Source organism: Lemur catta, chromosome 5 (assembly GCF_020740605.2).
Source record: "Lemur catta isolate mLemCat1 chromosome 5, mLemCat1.pri, whole genome shotgun sequence".
In the NCBI taxonomy this organism is placed as follows: Eukaryota; Metazoa; Chordata; class Mammalia; order Primates; family Lemuridae; genus Lemur; species Lemur catta.
In genome coordinates this window covers 52,109,412-52,129,067 of record NC_059132.1, presented here as the reverse complement: position 1 = coordinate 52,129,067, position 19,656 = coordinate 52,109,412, and the positions used below count along the sequence as shown (strand labels likewise).

The following is a 19,656-nucleotide window of genomic DNA, read 5'->3' as shown; positions in this document are numbered from 1 at the left end:
GAAGCTCCCAGTTCCCTGAGGGCAGCAGCGCTTGGGCTCCTGAGGACAGAGGGGCAGTCTGACAGTTTGGGGGGCCTGCAGACTGCCAGAGGTGTGAGGGGAGGAAAAACAAACCTCCCCACCTACCCTTTCCATGGGGCTCCCAGTTCCCCTGGGGTCTCTCTCTGCCAGAACATTCCTCCTTCCTGTTCTGCCCTGCGACTTCTTCCCGTGGGATCTGTGGTGGGTTCTGGCACTCTGTCCTTAGAATTACACCTGGGGTGTGCCTTACCATCTGAGACTTTCTGTTTTCCCTCATAGGATCCAGTGCCCGATATCTGTAGTTAGCCATTCTGCCTGTATTCCCCTCTGTGCTCTTTCTAGTGACGGTTTCCAAAGGTATCTTTAAGACATGATATCATTACAAGCCGCACATTACTGTTTAGGATTCTGATTACCCATGTTTTTTTCTCCTAGGAGAAACTGATGGAATGTTTCTGTTTCCATTTTTCTCTTTTTGTATTTATAAGGTTACAGCATTCAGGTAGTGGTGTGTGACCATGTTTCACTACTTGAATGCCTCATTTTATAACAATAAAATTAAAGCCTACAAAAGTGGAGACAAAAAGTAACTGTCACGTAAATATTAGTCAGTATTATTGTGGATGTGCTGTGAATAGAAGTCTCTTTTTTAGATCTTATTGTTCTAAATTGCTTTTCTTTTCTTTCTTGATTTACATTCATAATTGAGTGGGAATGTTTCTTGTTTTTGTTTGTGTGTTCATCCATGTGCCCGAACCTTTTGAAATGGTTTTACACCCACCTAAATTTTCCTTGCAGAAAAGGTTTCTTCAGTGTCTGTCCCTTCATTCCCTCTCTGTCTCCATATTTAGTTACAGGTTTCTGTGTAGTAGCTTTGTGTGCCTTTCTTATCACAGAAACATGCTGAAGGAATGGTTTCCAGTGGAATATAGAACATCATCTCTGGGTGATTATTTTTTACTTTTAAAAATATCTCCCGCAAAGGGGACTCTTTATGGCATTCTCAGGAAGATTTATGAACTTTAGCATTCATAGCTGTTCCACTTGGCCTGTAGATGCATTCATCTCTAAATCTCAGGAATCCTGTACAGTTTGCATTTCAGTGGATTTCTTCTCCTTCTTATGAACATTGAGTCCTCCTTGATAATTGAAGATGTATCTGAAGATTTTTTTTTTTTTTGAGACAGTCTTGCTGTGTTGCCCGGGCTAGAGTGAGTGCCGTGGCATCAGCCTAGCTCACAGCAACCCCAAACTCCTGGGCTTAAGCGATCCTACTGCCTCAGCCTCCCCGGTAGCTGGCACTACAGGCATGCGCCACCATGCCCGGCTAATTTTTTGTATATATATATTTTAGTTGGCCAGATAATTTCTTTCTATTTTTAGTAGAGATGGGGTCTCACTCTTGCTGAGGCTGGTCTCGAACTCCTGACCTCAAGCAATCCACCCGCCTCGGCCTCCCAGAGTGCTAGGATTACAGGCCTGAGCCACCGCGCACGGTCATATCTGAAGATTTTTAATCTTTAACTTGGGGAATCATAGCTTTATTTTCTTCAACTAGATACCATCTCCAATTTTTAACTAATAGCTTATCTGGTGTAAAGAGAAATTAGAACTATTCATATGTTGTTTACCAGGGCAGAAGAAAACCACATCAATTTCAACATGGGGTTTTACATTTCTTCGTATGTTATAGTAGCATTTAAACATGCCTCATAATTCTGTAATCACACAAATGGAGAAGGAGCTCTTTTACAGTTTAAAACTTTTAAGATTAATTTTTACAAAGGAATCCTCTTGAATTGGCATCTTGAATCGGTGTTTGAAAATTCAACAGTTTGATTCCTTTTAAAAATGCATATCCCGGCAATATTCCAGAAATGAACATTTGTGTATGTAAATAAAAGCACATTTTATGTCCTTGAAACACATATTGAGTTAGATAATTGAAAACTTATATACAGTATTTTTTTTTTTACCACCTCTGGTTTTCATTTTTGGAATTTCAGAGTTTACATTATTGAATTCTACCACTTTAGTATATTTTTCAAATACTTACCTTCTTTACTCTGTGTAATTTTCTTAAGTAAGGTTACTCCTCCTCCCGATTTTTTTACATGTATCTGTCTTGTACATCACATCCCCTGGGTACCCAAGCTTGTTATGGTGTCACATGAAGCTGTCCTTGACCCTTGTCTGAGTCTTCCTGATCTTCATAATCTACTCTGCCATCTGGCTTCTTCACCCTAGTAAAGAGCCCTAATAAATAGCAGTGAAACTCTGAAGCAGGAACAGTCCTGCACCGCAGCCCTCCCTGCAGTCCCCAGTCCAGTCATTCACCAAGTTGTATATGTTCTAGCTGCTTACCATTTTTCATATCTTATTAGCCTAACTCACTCTCTGACTTACAATTTTGAAATACTCTTTTCTCGTTATCCTGGCTCCCGCCAGGTTCATTTATCTTTCCGTTGCTGCCTGGGTGACCTTTCTAAAATATATTTGTGAAGACCTAAGTCATCTCTTTATTCAGAGGATCCTCATTACTTGAAGGGGATAGTTCACATTCTGGGTCATACACGTCTGCTGTGGTTGGGACTGATTGTCCCATTTCCACTCTCCATCCCGCTTCCTATAGCTGTGGTCATTTTACCACATTTCTTTGCTACTCCTAATTACCAAGTTGTGTTCTGCCTCATCCTTTTCATCAAGTTCCCCTGTGTAGAAAGCATTTATACTCTCCTTCTTCACTTTGTTTTTCAAAATCTGGTCCTATTTTTGCAGCATTTCCTCAGTTTACCAGGTAGAAGTGACGGTTCTCTTATTCATGCCCTTACTATCCTTTATTCAGTTCAATTATAGAAGTAATGAATTTTCTTTTTCTGTTTTTTTTTTAATACATCTCAATCCTGTCTTGAATGTAGTGCAGAATCTGCCTTTGTTTATGTGCTCAGCTTTTCCCAGAGTATTGCCCATGATTTGATAGACACTATAAATACATATTGTTTAACTGACTGGGTGGGTAAGTGTGTGAATAAATACAATGTGTTCTGAAGTTGGGATTTTTTTTTTTAATAGGAGGGAACAGCAAATCCATCAACTACAAAAGTGGAAAATGGTATCAGCATTATTGAAAATGCTCCTCAAGTGCGAAATGCTAATGGCAGTTTTACTGCTGTGTGCCGTAGTAACAGAAGTGGTAAGTTAGTGACTATAGCTAAAAATTTTTCCACACTTACATGCTGTTATGAAAACACCAATTAACGTATGTAGATCAAAATGCAACATCCATTTTGGTTAAATATTTTTCTTTTCTTGTTTTTCTTCTATTATCAACTTCTTCTCTCTGTATCTGCTTCAATCCTGAAATCAGTTTTTGCTAGTAATTTTATTTCCTTAAATGAAAATGAGTGGTGATAGATTCGTGTATGTATTTAAAATACACAGTAAAAAATGTTCTCATGAGTGTATCTGTGAATAACATTTTATAGATAAGATGTCCGCATTAGAATCTGGAGAAAATGAAGTTGTAGAAGTACCTTTGGACTCGGCTTGTGAGGTACTGTCTGTTGTGTTTTTAAAATATAAGCTTCGAGTGTTGTTAAATCTTAAAAAGCGATGATCTGACTTTTCACTCTCACCTCTGTATATATATATAGAAGGAATTATTTTCTTACATTTTCACCTCATTATTAAGAAAGTAATTGTGTTGTAAGTATGTTAGGGCTGCATGATGCAATTCTGCCAGTTTATAGCATTCCTTTGTGCAGGCAGTATAATGCAACAAGTAAGGCTTAGAAGTGACAAGGAATCAATTTGGTCTCTGAAGTATGTTTATCTGTAACCTATAGAAAAATTCCAGGTCACCCCATGGCCCGATGTAAGATTGTTTGGTACTTCTGGATGTGTGAGGGGCCTAATGACCCTCAGAGAGAAACAGTTTGGATGAGAATTTTTTGCAACATGAAACTTCAAATGATAATACTTGATACATGAAGGTTTTAATGCATTTGGATATTCTAGTTTCGGTCTGCAAGGACCATTTCAGGAGAAGGAAATGTATGGGTAATAGTAAATATAGGAGTATCATAGTAACATTTTGGTTTAGTGATGTTCAGGTAAGTAGAATTCATTTTCAAGAATAGAATGCATTGAATATATTTGTGGCACCCATGCTTGAAATAATGACAATGTATAGTAAGGGCACAACTGTGGAAAGAGGTGGAAATGGCCTGACCTCTTAGAAGCAGTTGTTGCACAGTGGTACCAGCACTGAGTGGGAGTCAGAAGATAGGTTAGTGTCTTGGTTGTATCACATACTGTCCCTGGAATAGTGGAAAAAATGATTCATCCTCTTGGACCTTTAGTGACCTCATTCTTAAAAGTCATACTAATATCTACCTTGTATGTATGGGTGATGAATAACTGTGATAAGAAATGTGAAAACAGTTTTTAACTGGAAAGTGTGTATACAAAAGTAAGGTCAAATGATCACACTGGTGTTCAGTGAGTTAATAAATATCGAGGGTGTTTTTTGTAAATCTGAAAGCAGTAGCATCCAGAAAAGAATGGGGAAGTTAGAATGGGCATGTGGCTTGTTAGTCTGGGGTATGTTAAGTTTCAGCAGACTATTACTGGAGATGTGCTATAGGAATATAGTGATTTGGCACTTGATAACCCTCCAGATAGGATTTTACATGTGTTGACCTTGAATAAATTCCTGTTACTGAGTACAGATTATGTGCTTAGTGGTTAGATGCTGAATGTACAAGATGAACTCTGTTACTGCAGTGGTAGGAATAGAAAAGGTAGTAAGCAAAAAACATTTGATAGTCCTTATTAAGTGCTCCATATAAAGAAAACAGAGAAGGTTAGGTTAGACAATATTAAAGAGGTTCGTAGTTAGGGTGGAGCTGGGAGTGAGAGTGTAATTCTGTAGTCAGAGAAGATTTCTCTGAAGGTGACATTTAAATGGCCAACTTTCACATGGTTGAAGAAGGAACCAGCCATGTGAAAGTCTAGGAGGACAACATTGTGCACAGAAATCAGTGGATCACATTTCATCATTTTACCTGTAGGATCCTGGAATGACCAGGAAGCAGGAAGAGGGTAACCATCATCATCATCATTTTTATTGACATATTCCAAAGTTCATATCATGCCAAGTGTTCTGTTTTAACACTAAAATGTTTCTAGAATTAGAAATATTTTAAATGCTTAATGCCGAGTGTATTATAGCAAATGTGTTTTATATATATATATATATATATTTTTTTTTTTTTAGTTGACTTTTTTGGTGGGGAATGCAAAGTCGAGTTAGGCATTTTGAAGTTAGTTCTTTGTTAAAATATTCACATGAGTTAATATTTTGTCCAGAAATCTGTTTGCTTTGGCATTCTGTGCTTGGATTACAGTCAATATCCCATATGAAGATGAGAGGTAAACTTTATCTAGAGAGCATAGATGAAGTATTCTATTGAAACGTTTTAATTTTCAATAGATATTTCTCCTTTTAGATCTGACTGGGTTTAAAATAGGAGATTCAGATTTTTTTTTTTAGAACATGATGGAAGTCTTGATGAAACTTCTTGGTTTTTTTTTTTTTATTGAAACTCATTATTGATATAAATTTTGACAGAGTATCTCAAAGAGTCCTGTACAGAAGGATGTTTGTCCTTCATCTAGGGCTGTAGATCAAAAAGGAAGAAATACAGTAAATGGACAAATAGAAGGTAAGAACCATATTTGTAAAAAAAAAAAAAAAAAAAAAAAGTCATTTGGAGAACATTTGTTTAAAAACATGAGCCCTGATCTATTCTACCAGGCCCAAAAAAAAAAAAAAAATCACCTATTAAGATACCTAGTAAGGAAAAGGAGAAGTGAAATGGTGACACATTGTAGATCTTCTCAGGTGCTAGCAACAGATGAAATTGAGAATGTCAGTGAAAGGAGCTGAATCATTAGTTCCATTTCAAGATGGTCTAAGACCTGGGGGAAGTCAGGAAATAAGGAGGAGGCAAGGAGTCAAAGAGGGAATGAAGACTGAGGAAGGCAAAGAGTACAGGGAGTATGCGAAGGAAGGAGAAAAAGGAGGATGTAAAAGAAAGTGGTCAAATAAAATAATTCTTCAGAAAATGGACGAACAGGGGATTAGAAAGGTGGGACGAATATAAAGTGAGCGTCCAGTGCCAAAACCTGACAGAGAAGTAGAGCAAAATTTTCCCATTCTACCTGTCCTCCTCCTGTTGTGAAGGCATTGATGGTTGAGGCCCATGATCCTGCAGAGCTCCTTTTTCCCTACCATAGAGCAATACAAGCAGATACGGTCAGCTATCCATGGGTGTAATTTAATGTCATGCAAAATGTTGTGACTTCATAGGTTCATACCATGAAAATTTGAGTTCTTCACCACACAGTGACAGAGCATCAAAAGTATATCTAAAAGAAGAATTACGGCAAGATACGCAAAAGTTTAAGAATGAGGTAGACATGTTACAAGTCGAATTACTGTCTGTGGAGAAAGAAAAAGGTCTGCTTGAAAAAGAGGTAGGGGTTCACTTACTGCTACTCTTTGTTTTTTCTCTTGATCAGTTCTTGATCCATTTTGATTTTCTACTTATGATATGAAAAGCTCACATGTAAAATAGGGTTTTCCATATATGTAATTGTGTGTAGAAATAGATTATTTCTGCTATGTACATGATTGGATTTCAGGAAAAGTTTCTCATAATCATTATTTCTTCATCAACCTAACTCCCTCTATCAGTCTCCCAGGTGGCATAAGGACTGGGAAACTACTAATAATTTAGCGGTATACCATGTGACCACCTGCACCAGGATAAGCATAAAGAAAATTGATAAAACTATCTATTAATAATGAGCTCTAGGGTCCCCCTCACCCCATTGACTGAAAGATGAATTGCATTCATGGAAAGAACACAATGGGAATACATTGGGAAGGACGCAGTGACTGAGAGGAGATACAACTGTGTCTAACCTTGAGAGTTGCAACAAATGTGGCCAGCCCAATGAATCTCTGAATGTGCTTTTATGTGTGCGAGTTGATCAGTTAAGTCAAACTTTTGGAGCTTATAATTCCATCATGACCACTTTAAATATTTTGGACAATAAATACACATACTTCCACATATTTATTTCAAAATCACCACTCTCAAATGTTTCTGTTGAATAGGAACTTTATATTATGTTGTTTAATGAAGTATGGTTAGATTTTTCACATATGATTTTATAAGTAGCATAAATGCTCAGCCAAAAATTTAGTATTTGACTCCAGAGTAGAAAGCTGAGTTCTCGACATTGAGTTTCAGTGGTAGACAAAAATCTGGAGACATTTCTTCTTTAAAAGTAAAAGTAGAAGAGGCCTCCCATCCCGCCCCTCTACGTCCAAGGCATTATATTACTTTGACAAAGTCACACCTTTAATTTATCTGACAAATTTGGTGAATTTCTCTGATAATTTATGTGACCCAGCATGATGGCATTGCTTCGTCTCTTTTGGTGCCATAAAATGCTAGGTAATACCACTTTAGGAATACCACTTTTGGAGGAATCATTTCATCTTTCTTGGTTTTACTGCCATTATCAGTAGATAAGGGAGGTGAAGCAGGTAATTACTCATGCTGTACATTCTCCATCCATAAATTTTTATGTCTATTGAATATGGAATTTGGGGAGCATCTCATTTTTCAGAATTCCGCACTGGCAACTCAGCAGTTACACTCTGCCCCTTGTGTTGTGGCAAACTTGGTTGATATATTTCAGTGAACACCATCATTTTTTTTGAGATCCCAGGATCCGGATAAGCGTAGAATGATAAAAGGCAGTGGGGAAAAGAATAAGCTGAGTGCAGAAGGGGGAAAGCTTCCTTTGTCGTCATGAAGCCCCACAAGGTCACATTCTCTAAATCTGGCTATTTAGTGGAAAATCTAGGTGATAGCAAAAGAAGACTATACAAATGTTAGAAAAGTAGAGTATCTATAGAATATTCCCAGGAAAAAGGAACGTAAAGTACTTTGGGAAATTTTATCTGTCCAAAGATAGGCAGACCTAAGGCTCTCACCATGAGGGTAGTATAAGGTTAGATATTAGAGTGCAAACCCAATTTTTAAATGTAGTCAAATTTATGAATCTTTCATTCTATGCCTTTGGGTTTGTTGTAATTCAGGGAAAGGTTTTTCCAGTTCTGAGATCCTTAAAAATCCGGTAGTGGTTTCTTTTTTACTTTCATGGATTAATTGTTTTCAAATAAATTTTTGATCCTGTGGGAATTTATGCTCTATAAGGTTGGAGGGTTTGCTCCAACTTCTTTTCCAGTTGTATATCCACTTATTGCAACCCTTTCATTGTATAAATGGACAGGTTATCTTTTAATTTCAGAGGAAATCATGATAGATAGGTCCTTGTATTGAGAGATAGCTAAAAGCTTCCTTGGTTTTCCATAGATTTCTCATAGCCAAGAAAGAGAAAAAGATCTACTCCATAAGAATCGCATGTGGCAGGAGGAACTTGCCATGGTGAGAATGGAGAGAGACAAAATTAAAAGTCAGAATGAAGAAAATGAAAAGAAATATCCAAAGGACACGGAAATTATGAAAGAAAAGTATGACGTTTACATGACTCTATTGCGGAATTTGGAAACATTAACTAAAACTGTGTGTCAGTATGGTGAGCAGCTTTGTGTTCTCACAGCTGAGAATGCAATGCTAAAGTGTAAACTGGAGAGTGAAACACAAAACAAGGAAAGACTGGAAGAAGAACTTGCCTCTTGCCATTCCAGACTGACTGCCGCTACACGTGATCTTGATGAAAGTGAAACATCAAGAAAACACCTAGAGCTTGCTTTCTACACAGCAAGAGATGAGTGGGATCACTTACAAGACAAAATGAATTTTCACATGTCGAATCTAAAAGAAAACAATGAGATTCTTTCTGAAAAACTTTCTAAAGCAGAAAGTAAGATCGATAGCCTGGAAACGGAGCTCCATCACACAAGAGAGCTCCTCCGAGAAAAAACGTTTTTAGAAGTTGCACAAAGAGACCTAAGGCAAACACAGTGCCAAACGAAGGAAATAGAACAAACGTATGGCAGTGACCAAAGCAAAGTGAATCCACACATGGGCAATCAGGAATCTCTAGAGCAGAGATTCTGTGAACTACAAAGAGAAAATATGTTGCTTCGACAGCAACTACATGCTGCTCACAACAAAGCTGCCCAGAAAGACGAGACAGTAACCAATATCCAGGACCAGCTTCAGGATATTGTGAAACAAAGTCAAGCTGGCAGTGACAAGCAAAGTCTGCTTCTAGAAGGAAAACTTCAGGAGCTCACCAATGAATGTGATCGTTTAAAAGAAACAATGTGTCATTTGGAAAAAGAAAGAACAGTAAGTACACAGAATAGTAAATGTTTTTCAAATCTCCTGAAAGAAAATTGCAAATAATATTTCATTATGGGTAAATGTTGAATCCAGCTGGATTCAAAAATATCTAGAATGATAAAAGTATTTGCTCTGTCAGCGTAGAAACATACCTTGTTTCCAGCAAATAGATGGGAGAGATGCTGTTCTTTGAGGAAAGACATCACGTCACCTTCGAAATTCTAAGCTACGAATTGTCAGTATAGACTAACATTAATAGTGCAGACTTATACTGTGTAAAATGCAATTTCAATGTCTTTATGTTGCCCCATTTTAACACCATGATGAAGCAGATACATGGAAATGTTTATACCTGAAATGAGTATTATGAAATTAAGATTCAGTGAAGTGGGTTACTCTGACCATTAAGTTTAGATTCCAGAGATGAACTGAAATGTACTGCTGTATCTTGTAATACTTTGACTTCAGTAGCTTTTTATATGTTTTAGTTGGCATAATTTTATTTTAATTCATGTCTGTTTGACTTATATCTGAAAATATTTCAATTTGAAATGATGTACTGTTTATCACCTATCAATTCTTCAACAGCAGTTTACTTTTATTAAATCATAAGATGGTAGTAACACTCAGCAAAAACCAATCAGGCGGGTGGGGAGAGGAGGGGACACGTAAATTCGCAACTAAAGGGTACAGTGCACGCTGTCTCGGTGATGGGCACACTTATAACTTTGACTCAAATTGCACAAAAGTAATTCCTGTAACCACAGCATTTGTACCCCCGTAATACTCTGAAATTTAAAAAAAAATCATAATGTACTACTGAATTTTAGCAAAACCATAGTTGATTTACTCTTCTCAGTGTTATTTTTTATTTACTTTGTATATTTTTACACATAATTTGCTCATAATTGTCATTTCAAAGCTCAATCACTATGATTTGGAAATAACTTTGTCTAGTATAAAGATAACTATAGCTATCTGTGATTTGTGAGTTTGGCATTGGATCCCCATTTTCAGACTAATGAGGTGTGGCAGGATTCACATCTAGTGGGGATGGAGTGAGTAGGGGAGAGAGGTAGGAGCCGAAGTCAGGGAGTAGGGTGGAGGCCAGGTATGCTAGGACCTTGAAGGCTGTTGGAATTTTGGTTTTACTCTGACAAAGGAATCTATGGGAAGGATTTGAGCAGGCAATTGAATATGTGAGGAACTCTGAGGTTGATTTAAGCTTCTGATAAAAAAGAAGGAAAGCATTTTACAATGTAGAATCTCCTACCCCCATCGGTCCCTCCCACATACCCATTTCTTTTTGAGACTTCATTAGATCGTGGAACATTGCAAATTCCTCAGGGGACAAGTGACTAGTGGGCTGAATCTGTTGATTAAGTAACAGGATAGCAATTTGGCAGGAAGCTGACACTTTCTGTGATCTCAACTGAATTCAGTCACAAACAGGAATGTGTACACATGAGGAAAAGAAGGTGAATGAATATATGTGGTGATATTTTTCAAAGTATGTATGTTAGAGTTAGATATTCTTAACGTGATTTAATAATAAGGTGATTTATAAAATGAGGTAACAAAAATATCAGGTACTTGGGAGACATCTACAAGAACTGGCTACTACCTTGAAAAAACAACCAAGGCCAGAGGCTTTTGTAGAGGTTTCACCGTGTCACGTTAATTTAGAAGATGGGACAGGTTCAAAGAAGAAAATAGATCAAATCAAAAGTCAAGTATGTATGAAATGTAACATGTCAACAGTTCATCTATAGCTGGTTAAGTAACATAAAGTGTTTATGATAGTGATTTCAGTGTGTAGCTTTCATTTGTATTTTTATTATAATTGATTTTATTAGTTATATATCTTTACATGCATTTATTTTCTAAACTCTGTCATTCAGCCATTTTTTCTTCTAATTGCATATGGTTTTTCTTATAACATCTTTAGGAAAATGCAGAGTTAAACATCATTCCTCACAGAAGTTGAGAGCCTTTTTTGTTGTTGTTGTTCAACTGTGATCTTTAGTGATTTCACTATTGCTATGGTGAGGGAAGCCTGATTAACCAAGAGGATAATGTTTCATGGAATGTTCCATAATATTTTCTGATTTCCCATTTTCAGTTTTGAGAATGGACACAGGATCTGTGTATATGTCTTTCATGGATTTCGGGGTAACTTGGTTTTTTTTGTATTGCTTGTTTTTTGAGACAGAGTCTCACTCAGTCACCCTGGGTAGAGTGCTGTGCATCAGCATAGCTCACAGCAACCTCAAACTCCTGGGCTCCAGCGATCCTCCTGCCTCAGCCTCCTGTGTAGCTGGGACTACAGGCACTTGCCACAATGCCCGGCTATTTTTTTTTTCTTTCCTTTTTTTTTTTTTTTTTTTTTTGAGACAGAGTCTCACTCTGTTGCCCGGGCTAGAGTGAGTGCCGTGGCATCATCGTAGCTCACAGCAACCTCAAACTCCTGGACTCAAGCAATCCTCCTACCTCAGCCTCCTGAGTAGCTGGGACTACAGGCATGCGCCACTATGCCCGGCTAATTTTTTCTATATGTATTTTTAGCTGTCCATATAATTTCTCTCTATTTTCAGTAGAGACGGGGTCTCGCTCTTGCTCAGGCTGGTCTCGAACTCCTGAGCTCAAACAATCCGCCCGCCTCGGCCTCCCAGAGGGCTAGGATTACAGGCGTGAGCCACCACGCCCGGCCGCGGCTAATTTTTTGTTTCTATTTTTAGTTGCCCAGCTCAGTTTTTCTATTTTCAGTAGAGACGGGGTCTTGCTCTTGCTCAGGCCGGTCTAGAACTCCTGACCCCAAGTAATCCTCCCGCCTCAGCCTCCCAGATTACTAGGATTAGAGGCATGAGCCACCGCACCCGGCCTATTTCAGGATAACTTGTATGGAAAGGCTATCTTTAGTATTCTCCAAAATGCAAATATTTAGGCTGATTTACAAACTGTTTCAAAACGTAGACATTTCCTTCACCTTCCTTTCATTTACATGGTTTGTAAAAGCACAGAAGAAAAAAAGAATGAAATTAGGTCTTTCCCAGCAACATGGATAGAACTGGAGGCTGTTCTCTTCAATGAAATAAAAGAAAAATACCACATGTTCTCACTTGTAAGTGGGAACTATATCATGTGTACACGTAAACATAGAAAGTGGAATAACAGACATTTGTAGATTCAGAAGGGATTGAGGGGAGTCAGGGGTGAAATGTTATTTAATGGGTACAATAAACACCATTCAGGTGATGATTACATTAAAAGCCCAAACTTCATTCATATCTACACAGTATATCAATATCACAGAACTACGCATGTATGCCCTAAATATATAAAAAGAAAAACATTGTTAAAAAGCATAGAAATATTAAGATCATATATAGTATGCACATGTAAAATAGAGAATTAAGGAAATATTGGGATATAATACACATACCATACAGTTCACTCATTTAAAGAATAAAAGTCACTGTCTCTCAGTATCCCCACAGAGCTGTGTAACCATGACCACAGTCCATTTTAGAATATTTTCATCACCCTAAAAAGAGACTCCATAGCCCTTAGCCACTCACCCATGTCCCTCCACCTTCTGCTTCCTAGGCAACCATCTTCTAATTTTTGTCTCTGCCAACTTGTTTGTTGTGGACATTTAATAAACATAGAGTCATTATAGAATGTGTCATACTTCATGACTGGCTTCTTTCCCATAGCCTCATGTTTCAGGGGTCGTGTGTGTTGTAGCACATATCAATACTTCCTTTCTATTTTAGTTGAGTACTATTTGCTTGTATGGTATACCAGTTACTCACTCATCGGTTGCTGACATTTATGTCGCTTCTGCTTTGGGGCTGTTTTGAATAATGCAGCTATGAAGATTCATTTCCTAGTTACTATGTGGACATATGTTGTCATTTCCCTGCCACAGGATTTTATCCTCAGAGTTCTTTGGGCTGGACTCACCATCTCTCTGCCTCACTCATGCCATCCTTTCTGCCTTTTCAGTTTCTGTTCATCTAGCCTCATTTATTCAGACCCAGCACACAATTTCCCCTTCTCTGTGAAGCTTTCCCTTGCTGACTTTACACTTCAGCACTTGTGGTCTAGTCTGTGCAGAACAATCTAGCTCTTAATTTTACATTGCTTTTACTTTTTCTCAGAGTCCCCTGGCCACTCCCTAACTTAGATTCAGGGATTGGGAGAGTCAAGGTGCTTTCTCCTGGTGTGGATGGTATGATTCCCCAGCGGGAATGTGGACCTCAGAAAGAAACTCATCCTCACCTGCATCGTGGATCCACTCCCCGTGTTCAGCCACTCCTGGCCCTGTGAGCTGCTTATCTTTCTTGTCCTTCCCAGAATTTGGAGTATTTTTTTTGCTTTTCTATTGAACTCTCATGTTGCCTCTTGGATAATATACTCAGGATGTGGTTGCCTACACGCTCTTTTGGTTCGTCTAGGTGGATAACGTGTGCTGGTAATGCTTCTGGTCAGCCATCTTGAAAACAATTGGATCAGTTCTTAATGTCTTAACTGCTGATTCATATTCCGTTGTTTAGACACACAGGCATTTTATGTATCCATTCATCACTTGATGGCCCTTTGGGTTGTTTCCATGTTTTGGCTATTATGATATTAGTAATGCTGCTAGGAACTTTCATGTTCAATGTTTGTGTTTACGTATCTTTGCAATTCTCTTGGTTGTATACTCCTGAGTTGAATTGCTGGATCATAGGAAATTAGATCCAGCATAGAGATTAATGATCTCCGCTTAATCTTTTGAGGAGCTACCAATCTGTTTTCCAAAGTGGCTGCACCATTTTCCATTCCCATCAGCATTGTATGAGGGCTCTACTTTCTCCACCTCCTTGCCAACACGTATTTTCTATCTCTTTGCCGAAAAATTTCCATCCTAGTGTGTGAAGTGATACCTCATTGTGATTTTGATTAGCATTTCCCTAATGAGTACTGACTTTAAGTATCTTTGGATGTGCTTATTAGGCATGTGTATATCTTCTTAGGAGAAATGTCTACTCTTTTCCCACTTTTAAATTGGTTTGTCTTTTTATTTCTGAATTATAAGTGTTCTTTGTATATCCTGGATACAAGGCCTTTATCAATACATGATTTTCACATATTTTCTCTCACTCTGTGGCTTGGTTTTTCACTTTCACAGAAGTTTTAAATTTTTATACAGTTGAGTGAATCTATTTCTTCTTTTGGTGTTCTGTCTTAGAAATCACTGCCAAATACAGTCACAAAGATTGATGCCTCTGTGTTTTAAGAGTTTTATGGTTTTAGCTCTTCCATTTAGCTCTCCTATTTGGAGTTAATTTTTAGACATGGAAATTGGAGGGAGTCTGCCTTTAGTCTTTTGCATGTGGATGTAGAGCTTTCCCTGCACCAGTTGTTGAAAAGATGATTCTTTTCCCATTTGGGTGGTTTGTTAACCTTCTTGAAAATCAATTGGTCATAAAGGCAAGGGTTTAATTTTGAACTAACCGTTCAGATGGTTGCTCTGTGTCTGTTCTTATGTCAGTACCCAGTCAAATTTCATGAGAAATTTTTTGCAATCTGTTGCATATTACCAGTTGTCTTATGTAATAGTAAAAAGTCAATGTATTGAATGTCTTCATTTTTTGCTTTTTGAAGGAGCTTATGGCCAGCTTATGCCTTGCTGACTCCACAACTTGAGTGGAAATCAGGCTTACAAAGACAGAGTCCATTCTTTCAATTTTCTCCACTCAAACCTTTAATCTGTCACCCAGAGCCTCCCTCTTCACTCCCATTTCCATAAGTTCTTGGTCATGGGCTGTGCTGACTGAGTCTGCTATTTATTGTATTGTGTTTTATCAACTCATTATAATTCAGAGAATCATCTGTAGATTTTTATATCTAAGAAAGAAGATTAGGTCTGAGCTGTCAGCTTTTCTCATTGGAAATTAAGTTCATCCATCATCTTTCAGTTCACAGTAGCCCCTCTTTCCACCTGGTACCTGGTTCTTTAGTATAACACTGGCACTGATCCTATTCTTAGCACATGTACCCCAGAGGTGTAGATGGGTGCCAGTGGTGTCAGTGGTGGCTGGGTGCGTTGGTGCCTGGGCCTCCAGGTAGTGTGGCCCAGCAGCTGTGATGACAGTGGCAGGTTGGTCCTCACGCTCCCAGGTGGCACATGTGGCACCGTTTGTGACAGTAGCAATGGTGGGCCAGTCCTGAGCCCCTGGGTGGCACATTTGTGTGTGCACTGATGGTGGTGGGTAGGTCAGGGGAAGGTCAGGCGAAAGAGTTGTCAGCATTGCCCAGTTGGGAAGGCCTATCTTCCAGACCCCAGATTGTGGGGGTGGGGGTGGGCAGTAGCACTGCCCTCAGGCCCCCGAAGGTGCACCGGCCTGGGAAGGGCGGGCTGATCCTCAGGAACCTGGGTTGTGCATGTGGGCACTGGTGATGGCAGCAGCTAAAACAGGCAGGCTGGCCTTGTCTTCAGGTTCTCATGTGGTGCATGCAGGTACCAGCCGCAGCATGTCAGGTAGGCTTGTCCACAGGATTTGGTGTGGTACATATGAGCAGGCCAGTCCTCACGTCACCTGAAGGTGTGCACAGGTGCATGGTGGCCCTGCCGTGGAGGGGGTGGGGTTACCGTCATAGGCAGTGACCACAGTCAGGTGGCCCCCAGGCTCTGGGGAGCATGCACCTAGGTTCCCTTTGTCCTTGGGCAGATTCTCTCGTGGGCCAGACCACCTATTCCTAGAGATAGAGGGTGCTATGTGAGCTAGAGTTTTGGGGACCCAGCCACGCCTCTTGGTCCAGGTGGTGCACGATGCTATAACCCTCTAGGAGAATGTAAGGAGCTGTCAGCGGGGCTCCAGGCATGTGCACATGCAGGGGCTGCAGGACCACAGGGTAGGTGGAGCTTAGCCTGGTGGGGCCTGGGTGCTTACAGTGCAATATCCTGCAGCAGCTGGGTCTCAGGGTTGAGTGCGACTCAGCGTGAATTGCCTCTTGGGCACAGCCCGGTTGTGTGGGCTTCAGGCAGCTCCCTTTGTTAGATTCAGGACCTGCAAGGGCTGAGGGCTCTCCGTGGCTAGGATTGCAGGTGCCCTTGGGGGATTGTGCATCGCTGGGGATAGGGGAGTCTGTCCTGGCTCTGAGCTGATCCTGCCAGCCTGGCTGCTTCGCTTCCTTTTCATTCCTTATTTAGGAGGGTCCCTGCTGAATTCCAGTGTTGTCTCTTAGAGGAGTTCTTCAAGGCATCTAATCTACTTGTTCTGTGGTCCCTCTCTGTGGAGTAGTCAAGTGCTAGGTGCCTCCGTCAGCCATCTTGATGACATCTCTATCTACGGGATGAGTATGAAAGAAGGTATGGAAACGTTTTTAAGCCAGGACAATCTACCCCCTGGCTGCATTCTTTTTACATTTCTCCCACTTCAAAAACACACCACTTCCTACTCACTACACCCAGAAGTGTCATTGATTGTGGCTTTACACACAGGCTGGAAGCTCAAGACCTGCCATTCCAGATGGATGTACTCAATGTATATCATTTTTGCACTATTGTAAAGTTACAAAATTATAATTTTAACCATCCTAACTCAGGGACCATCTACATATCGTAAATTGAAACGTGGACAGGCTGAAAATGGGAAACTAATATTTGAACCCAAGAAGTCCTGGATCCTTGCTATTTAATTTTCTTTAGCTTATCTCTCATGTTGATTTTACTTTAGCTGCTGTGTAGCAGCAGTGTGCTTTCTTCCAGGTTTCAGTATCATTTCTTCACTGGCCTTGACACCCTCCCTGTCATCCTGTACCAGGGCCTTCAGACTTCCACTAACAGTCTCCTGTAAGACCTTTTGGTTTTCATTCTTATTCTTGTCTAGGTCCTTGGAACATCCTCCTTCCTCCTGGTCCCAAGGGATCCTACATGTTTTAGTGGTTCTTGTTGTCTAATGTCAGCACGCCCTATTTAGTATCCATGTCTGTACCAATTCTCTATTGCTGTGTAACAACCCACCTCAAAATTCAGTGTCTCCAAACAACATGATTTTGTTCACAATCTGCAGTTTTAAGCAGGGCTCAGAGAGGCCAGCTCATTCCTTCTCTTACTTGGCAACAGCTGGGGTGACGTGAAACTGGGGACTAGAATTACCTAAAGGCATGTTTGTTCACACATCTGGCAGTCAAAGCTGCCTTGTGGCTGGTACTCTAGCTGGGGTGCTCAGCTGGAGCTACAGGAGGATTCACCATGCGGCTTGGGCTTCCTCACAATATGGCGACCGTGTTCCATGGATAGGCTTCCCTAGAGAGAGCTGTCAGGTGGAAGCTAAATTATGTGTTCTAACCTAAGCTTACAAGTCACACAGCAGTTCCACCATGTTATAGTCACTAGAAACCAGTTGCTAAAGTCAGTTCATTTTCAGGAGAGGGAATTTCATGGCAGAAATGTCAAGCAGTTTGTAGACATGTTTTAAAACTATCACTTCACTCACTTTTTTAATATCAGATAATCATTACAGCTAAAGGAAAATCATTTATTCCAACTCGGTACTGCTGAAATTCTACAAAGTATTTTTGGTGGTGGTGGTTGTTTAATGTGCTCCCTTATTTTATCTAAAGAATCAAAAGATTATAATATAGTGCTATTGAATAAAGACATTTTTGTTCAAATGAATGGATTTTGTCACATTTATAGTGGGAGATGATTGCTTCCTAACCCCAAGGATCATCACTCCTGGGAATGTAATTCAAATGATCCTAAGGCATTTGCCGTTCAGAAAAAGGCTTATGACATTAGAATGCATATGTCCAGGATTCATTAATCTGAGTCTTACTTTGAAAGTCTTTTTCTGGGAGCCATTTATTGACTCAGGCCTAAATAACTCAATAAGATATCCCTGAGACTTCTCTAGATATTCTGGGGAATAGTCATGCAAGAAGGGGCATGAGACTTTCTATTACGAGCCATTTCAAGGATGAAAGAATTGAATCAAGCATAGAAAAATCTAAGATCAAGTGCAAATGTTGTGTGGCAAAGAGGATGAGACTAAAGACTCTGTTTTTGTGATTGGTGGTGGTTTTAACTTTGGCCTTGATTTCCTGAGCAATTCAAGTGTCTGTATTTCAGGAATCTAGTACAGTATAGATAAAATTTTCTTGCAATTAACTTTATTTCAAAATGTGTTATTAGTTTTCTGTGAGGCTATTGTCAGCCTACGTCGTTACCAAACTATATTATTTTGTTCTTGCAGATTGATCAACAGAAACAAGCACTGGAATTTCCATGTTCAAAATGTGGACGTCAATATGCAAAGAATCAAGTTGTTCAGCCGGAATCGTTACCTAAGGAAATAATCCAAGAAAGATATGAGAAATTACAGACAAAGAATATGAGGTTGAAGCAAGCAATAGTAGACCTCAAAAATTACATGGAAAGGAATATGGTAGACCGTCATCAAGCTAACCAGTATAAACGGGAGATTAAAGCAAAAGCCGAACAGACTGTTGCAGAACAATTCAAAAAAATCAATCTGTTTTTGCAGGTTGGTTCATTTACCTGTGATGCACTTTCATTTATTTCACTGCAGATTATATCGTGGATATATACATTGTATGTGTTTCCTCTACTTCCCCTACGGTAATTTACTTTGTAGATTTCTAGAAGGAAATTGCCATCTGTTTCTCCCTTTAAATTTTTGTTTCCATCATCATTAGAACTAATACGGTCTTTCAGAGTAATGATTCTCCTCCTTAGAGTCATTTGATTATTAAGTCCAGTTGTCATAAAACAAGATTATTAGGAAAAGAAAAAAAACTTATGATTTAGAAATTATCCCATACTCTTGAACTGTTTTTAAGTTATATTGTTCAGGTTTTACAATTTTAAATTGATTCTATAATTCTTTCGATTATCAGATTACATGCGTACTATTTTTAAGAATGATCCAATTTTTTTCTTTGAAAAACATTGTCTTTATACTTATTATAATATAATTGTAGTTTTTTGTCTACAAGTATCCACAGATTTACTGAGTACAATGTGGGTGGTAGATGTACTTATCTATTTTCTACATGATATTGTAATCTAATTTGATTCCAAAAAGTTGCCAGTTTTTTCTATTTCAAAATATTAGGGGTATATAAATATTTTTCTTACATGGATAGCTTTTGTAATGCTTGAGACAGGGCTGTTAGTGTGCCTATCACCCAAAGAGTGTTCATTGCATCCGTTAGGTAGGTTTTCACT

At 39.1% G+C, this 19,656-nt stretch overlaps 1 protein-coding gene across 1 annotated transcript in view; it reads left to right on the top strand.

The window, feature by feature from the left end:
• Window positions 1-19,656, top strand: part of LOC123638274 (putative coiled-coil domain-containing protein 144C) — a 46,556-nt gene that overhangs the window by 1,710 nt on the left and 25,190 nt on the right. The window contains exons 3-8 of the mRNA XM_045551771.1: window positions 3,094-3,214; window positions 3,507-3,574; window positions 5,654-5,747; window positions 6,395-6,561; window positions 8,478-9,419; window positions 18,662-18,952. Coding sequence (XP_045407727.1) covers window positions 3,094-3,214; window positions 3,507-3,574; window positions 5,654-5,747; window positions 6,395-6,561; window positions 8,478-9,419; window positions 18,662-18,952 — 1,683 coding nt within the window. The remainder of the gene's footprint in view (window positions 1-3,093; window positions 3,215-3,506; window positions 3,575-5,653; window positions 5,748-6,394; window positions 6,562-8,477; window positions 9,420-18,661; window positions 18,953-19,656) is intronic.